General features: G+C 40.2%; 1 protein-coding gene across 1 annotated transcript; it reads left to right on the forward strand.

Annotated features, from left to right (window-relative positions):
• Positions 1 to 3319: 3319 nt before the first annotated feature.
• LOC147898544 (uncharacterized protein C2F7.02c-like) lies at positions 3320 to 4075 on the forward strand. Its single transcript, XM_087379187.1, has one exon. It carries the CDS (start codon positions 3320 to 3322, stop codon positions 4073 to 4075), a length of 756 nt encoding a protein of 251 aa, XP_087235313.1.
• The last annotated feature ends 2998 nt before the right edge of the window (positions 4076 to 7073 follow it).

Consider the following 7073-nt stretch of genomic DNA (forward strand, 5'->3'; position numbering starts at 1 on the left):
TAAATCAAGCTGCTTTCTCAAAGACCCATCCCAAATTAAAGGAGAAATCCATAAGATCCACTAATCTTAATAAGATCAATTGTGACAAGTGGCTTAATGAGGGTTGCCCAGCCATTAAAAAAATATTAACAAGAGTGCATGTATGCATAAAGCACTGGCTTTGGCTTATGAGGCTCTAGAATCAATAATCTGGTTGAAAGAAATTCCGTGAACTAAGACCTTGTAATCCAAACATTAATACTCCCTTTAAAAGAAATGCCAAAAAATTTTGTTGAGCCAATCTTATTCCAAAACTGGTTGATGATTATGCGCAAGGAAGATACAGGAAGTAGTCAACCCCATAAGGAAAAGGGCATGGACTTGCCAAGAAAAAGGGCATGGATTTGCAAAGAAAAAAGGACCCATGGCTACCCAGTGCTCTTTATTGAAGCGCAAGAAATGCCAAAGATTCTCTCCAAGGAAATAACATGCTTTAGATGCGGAAAAGTAGGGCATGTGGTTGTCTAGTGCCCTAGAAGGCCAGTCATCCATAAGGGAGCAAAGAACAACACAAGACCAAACCTAGTTAATGACTAGAAGTTACTAAAAACCACCAAAGGTGGAAGACATGGAGGGAAATATCCAAAGAAAAGAAAGGAGTCATGGAAGTACCTTGTCAAGTCCAAATACTATTTGGGTCGCACTTGATGCCAGGTTGGTAAATACAAAATTCTTCTTAGAATATCCTCAAGTTTTATAGTTATACCAAGAATGTGATTATAGCGAGCATGTCTTTAATGATTCTTTGATATGTAATCTAGCTTGGAGGTTGTAATCTATATTTAGCTCTATAAAATGTGATTGTAGCAAAAGCATGTGTTTAGCGAGCATGCATTTTTTCATGGAGCATCCATGTAGTTGAAAAAGATCAAGGTTTCTTCAAAGTGGGTAGCCTCTACTTAACCCAATTCGTAATTTAAGAGTTGATGGGAATCACTTTGATGTTATGAGTGGTGTATTGCTTCTTAATCAGGCAGAAGAATGTGTTGCTCGTTAATGTGTAAGAAGAATTAAATATTTCATTAGGCTAGTCAATGCATGTACTTGGTATGTATTATTGATTGTTAATTTTTCTTTTTCCTTTGGCTTTGGGATTTAGAAAAAATCTCTACTAGCTTCTTGCTATAGCAAGTTCAAATGCGCTATAGCCTCCTAGAAAACTTATAGGAAAATGAACGTTTTAAAAAGACTTGCATGGATTAGATTTTATTGGTTGTACATGTTCTTGGAGCGGATGTACATTGCACTTTACCCTGAGCATTGGTGGGTAGTATTTAGACTAGAGTAGTAGTGAAGGCACCATCAACAAAGCATGAATACAAGAAAAAAAAAACAATAATGCTATATGCCAATTAATAAGTAGAGTGTTGTAAGATGGGTGCGAGATTTTGGCCTTTTAAATGGAAAACTAAACCCGCTTACCATCACATCCCTTGTCCATTCTTGACATTCATTCATTCATTGATGTCTCTCTATATTTCACAGTCCTTGGCATGCATTTATTAATTCATTCAATTCTCACTCACTATAGTTTGGAGTCCCATTTTTGTCATGGAGCACATAGATAAAATTTTAAAATGGAACTTGGATCCTATCCTTTAATGAAATTTTCCTAAAGGCAAAAAAGGAATGAAAAAAAAAAGAACATGAGACATGACACAGGGTCCTTCACGACCCGATCCTCCCTGCAAATGTCAAGAGTAGTGTTTTATTATTACCTTAGTGATGTGCAAAGATTTGTGCCTTTTGAAAATTGAATCCCAACAAATACATGAATAAGACTATGCTGACAAGAGCTCATGACTCATCCTTAGTCACAACCTAAATAATATTGTGTCATGGATTATAACCATATGAAATCTCATCCTTCGATCTTGCATCTAACTTGCCTATCTCTACTGTTGATTTCGAATCTTACCTGGCATCAAGAACATGCATAAAAAGAGATAATGCTATAAGAATTCAGATTGAAGCAACATCGAGAATATTAAGCCCAATAGTATTGCAAAGAAATTTATATTCGTATTACAATTAGAGAAACTAGTACCTTGCATGCACTAGCCACATAGGTTTCTTTGATTTTTTACATGCACGAAAAAATACATTCAAAACAGAAGGTGAAACTCACCATTTGTAAGTTTGCAGGATAACTTTTTACGGTAGGCAGCCTATGGGAAATTTTGGCCTCTCCTTGAGCCATGTGTCCTAATATAAGCGTTGGATTTAATTTTGATCTGAAGGCCTACAACACTTGATGAAAAGCATGCTTTTGGATGAAAAGCATGAGCACTTTTGAAGGCCTCTAAATCTATATATTTTACAAATTTCAACTCTTTGGATTGTATGTTGGCTCTACCGCCCTCTCTCTCCAACATCGCTCACATCGAGAAACCACTTCGGAGGTAGAGATAGGCTTTCCACGGCAAATGATGGAAGAAATCATGATAAGAATTTGGTCGATGCTCGAGTTGGAATATAGATACACTCATTGAGATTTAGGTAATATATTATTCTCTTACATATTCGCGATACTCAATCTTGGCGCTAATATTCTCGGTGGCGATTACAACCTCATCGCACAGGGAAGGGCTCGTTCCCTCGGATTATAACTATTTGAAGAAGGAAGCGCGCCGCCTCCGCATCCACACTATATGTGGTTGTATAAAATATATACATATCTATATATATGTGTTTTCCATTTCAAATTCTGTGTTTTCTTTTGCTTTTGCATATGCTAAATTCTTCTCTTTCTATTTGTGTGCCGAGGTGTTCGCAAGAAGGGAACGCTTAAACACATACGCCATTTGGTCGGGCTTGCTATTGTCAGCTTAGTTTATAGTCAGGTATTTTTCAAACATCGCATGTCATCCTTTCTTCATCTTGTTAATTTATAATCAACATACTATAGATTATTCTCTTCATTCATTCCCCTTAGGCGACCTACCGCACCCTAGTTTTGGTTTTAAGGCAACATACCCTTTTGGTGCAATAGTGTATAGTATTACAAAGCAACTTTTTTGAAGAATACCCCCACACAAACAACTACTCCTACCAATAATATCCCTCCAATGTGTCCACCTCTAAAAGAGGAGTTCACTCGAACAAAAATAGAGCTTTTGCCTTAAGCATTGTCTCTAGGAGAGCCGGTGCTAATTCCTCATAAAACCTACGTTGTTTTTGGACGGAGCTTCACAGATACGCACGTTACACACAACAATGAATTCACTTCTCGGAGCTTCACATACATGCACTTCACAGACAACTATTTTGGAATCGAAGCATGGAGGAGCGGATGTTTCAGTTCAAAGCCGCCCGCTCCCATCTGTTGCCGCAGAAATTGCCGAACCACGAAAAGCGGATCACGTTGATTCTAGACATGGACAACACCTTGATTTATTGCAGTACCGAAACGCCTGGCGGCAATCAGAAAGCAGATTTTAAATTGAGGCGGTGCGAAAGGATACGGAGGGTGTATAAGAGGCCGGGGGTGAGCGATTTTCTGAAGCAGATGGCCGCAAGGTTCGAGGTGATTGTGTTCACGATGGCAAGTAAGCGTTATGCGGACCCGGTGCTAGACAGGATAGACGAATCCGGCTCCATAACGCATCGTCTCTACAGGGATTCCTGCACACCGAAGTGGGACGAAAAACTGGGTGCGTACAAGTTACGGAAGGATGTGACGAATTTGGGCAGAGATTTGGAGAGGGTGGTGATTGTGGACGATATGCCGGAGATGTATTACGAGAGTGTGAGCGATCAGATCATCAAAGTGTCGACGTTTGAGGGCGATCCGTCGGATCAGGAATTGTTACGTGTTATGAAATTGCTCATGCGCGTGTCCCTCGAAAACACTATTCGTGTCCTGATGCGTCGCAAAGCCACGGTAGAGAAGGGGACCACGAGTCCGTGTAAGGCGCGGCGGCTTTCAGACGCGGCAGGCACAGGCCGGACAGCCAAATTTATGCATTGGTTCTGCTCCAAATTCCTACCTCTGACCGGGGCTTGCATCAGGACAAGTTCTAAGGTGGAGTCCTAAAAAGTATAATTGGTAAAGTGGAGTCACAATACTCATGGATGAGAGAGTTAAAGCTCGTTTTCGGCCATGCTATAAGCATAAATACGCTAGATCCACGATAGGCAGACAACGAGGCGTAATTGTAAACTTTTTTCGTTTCGCAATCTAATTTAATAGAGGGTATGATGTCAATATTGCATTATTAAATCGATGTACATCCTGATTCCTCTCTGTGAGTGCATAGAATAGTCGCGTCTGTGTCCATGAATGTTGCTGCCTCCTCTCCTGTGATCATGAGACCACCGAGGTATCGTTCGATCTCCTCTTCTGTTGGTGTTCTTGTGCGTATAATGTTTAAGAATGTATTGAAATCTGTATCTTCCAGGTGCTGTATGCATGTAGTGAAATCTTCCCATTGTCCAAAAGGGTGAATTACTGATGTGGCATTTTCGGCAATAGTCCTTTGCAGCGACCCTACATTTGCAGACTGGTGGCAGTTGTTGCATGTCTCCAAATAGAATCACCTTCTTGGATTGGAACGGGTCTATCGTACTGTTGTTGGAAACCTCGCATAGTTGTCGAACCACCAGATTCATCATTTGGGACGCCATCATAGATATCTCGTTGATGATGATTGTGTCTGTCGCAAGTAAAGCAGAGTAGCGTTCATTGGAATTGGCAAGTGCACTACAAAACATATCGTTTTTCTTTGGAAGGGCGAATTGATGATGGACTGTTGCTGCTAGGCGGCTCAAGCATAGTGCTGCAACACCAGTTGTCGCTAACAGAACTATGGATTTTTTGTGCAGAACGTGATTGTATGTAATGTACTTGATCATGAATGTCTTACCTGAGCCTGGTGTTCCGCAAACAATATGCATCCCTCCTCCTATCTCAAAGATGTTTTTGTAGATCGCACTTTGATCTTCTGTTAGGGTACTATCTCCCATGCCTTTAAATTTGTCCAGTAGTTGCAAAATCCTGATTCGGCTTCTCTTGAGTGTGTTGTCGCTCCCATCCTCGCAAATGGTTAGAGAAGTATCATCTATGGCTCACAGAGGACTCTTTTGCAAGATCATGTTGGTTATTTGTTATCTTGTCTCATCCACAAGCATATGAATCTTACAGTAATTCGAGACGAGTGTCTCAATGTCTTGCTCTATCTGGATAATCCCACGCATGTGACATTCCAAAAAGTACAACCTTGTCTGATTGGATGTCGAGAGTAGTTCGTTCTCATTCCTAAAGGGAACCTTCTTTAGCAACTCGTTGAAGAAGAAGCCCTCAAAGTGGTGTGCGGGGTGGTAATCAGTGAAGCGTATAAGCCGTGTGTTGGGATATACATAGTTCCCAAATAAATCCTTCATTGTTGCATGGGTTCTCTCATGCTTTCATTCCTTTTGGGGCATGAAGGATTTCTAATACTGTGGAAATGTGATGTGGTCTAGTACCGCCGGGCATGCACAGTAATTGTCAATTGCAAGCACTATTGTGACACAATAGTTTCGCAAGTATCTTTGACGAAGCTCCAGAGGGGAGGAGTCAATCGAGTGCACAGCTTCGTTGCGATGGATTGTTGGTACTTACAAGCCTCAGTCGGATGATGTTGGCTTTGACAAGACGTATGCTGAGATCATCTTTAGCTTCAATGGATCTAGCGTGTCAAGGACCAGTTGCTTGGCGTCCTCCAGATTTAGGTTTAGTCTACTTATTGGTTCTATTTTCATAGCATACTTTATCAGATAGTATGACATAATGGTATTTGTGATTCTTTGAATATTCATATGTCCTTGCCATAGTAACAAGACTGCAGCATGATACGGGACGACATTTTACTACTTTTGATTTGGGCGAAAATACAACCATCGATGTGTCTTTGGATCTATTGATGGCTTTGTGGTCATCAAATGGAAAGCCATACTTTCATTTTTCTGAAATCTACAGATCACGCTTATAAGAACTACTGCAATTATGGATTTGCTTTCTTTGCACCAGCCTTGGTATTTTCATCTTCGCTGAAGAAGCATGTGAAAGCTGTGCAACCCGGTCTTCTTCATATGGAACATGGGCATCTATTTCATTTGTAGCTTGATCAACATCATCATGGAGCCATATCATAATGTGTGCGTGAAGTCCACGATTTTGGATTTCATACCTAATCAAGTAATGCTTGACTCTTCCCCAGCAAGCCGTTGTTGCTAAAAATGTATTGGTGCAAGAATTGTTGGAACCTGAGGTGGAAAATCATGGCACACTCGACAGGGCAATATCTCCAAGTGAACTGTGGGTTGTAGTGCTTTATGAGTAGCTCGAGATCATCAAACTCTAGCCATCGTGTGTCAGTAACCTCATCAGTCATTAATGTCAAGAATATATGCGGTAGACCCCAAGATTAATTCCTTTGTGCTAGTTTTTAAGTTGACAAAACTAACTATAGTATGAGATAGAAGTGCTAAATTGTAAAGACTTACAATGACAATGCTACAAAATCCATCCTTTCTTTTTTTTGGGAAAAAATAACTTTTCAAAAAGATTTATACATTATCATTCCCATTACAATCTACCCTCAGTTAGAGGGGACAAAAAGAAACATCTCAGAGATGGAAAAAATTATGGTAGCTAGAAGAGAAGTTGATAGCATTTGCATATGAGGTCAGAGGATCAATCAGAATCAACTAGAAGAGGATGGATGGTGTCATTGAGCTGACAAATCCTGGTTGTACTTTTTCTAATAAGATTCTTTGATTTCCTTGAATAGTAGAGCATGGTCCCTGTTAAACAGTTTGATGGCTAGTGCTAGCTTGCTACCAGTCCAGGGTGAATTGAAAGGTTTTCTTGGAAATCCAAGCAAACAAAAGTGCACGTGCTATAACTATGGTCCACTAGGCTTGCTTTACTTTGGAAGGCTCCCCAAGAAGGATAATGTTCCAATTTAGAGGCTCTCGTAGATCAATTTGGATTATTTTTCAAACTTTCCTAGCATGGGGACATGCAACAACCAGATGGAAAACATCTTCCT

The sequence above is a fragment of the Dipteris shenzhenensis genome, chromosome 9, assembly GCF_047967505.1.
Source record: "Dipteris shenzhenensis isolate YYH24624 ecotype China chromosome 9, Dip_SZ_1.0, whole genome shotgun sequence".
In the NCBI taxonomy this organism is placed as follows: Eukaryota; Viridiplantae; Streptophyta; class Polypodiopsida; order Gleicheniales; family Dipteridaceae; genus Dipteris; species Dipteris shenzhenensis.

What these genes read in the sequence shown, in the direction of transcription:
- LOC147898544 (XM_087379187.1), top strand. Translation starts at nt 3,320, where the DNA reads ATGGAGGAGCGGATGTTTCAGTTCAAAGCCGCCCGCTCCCATCTGTTG.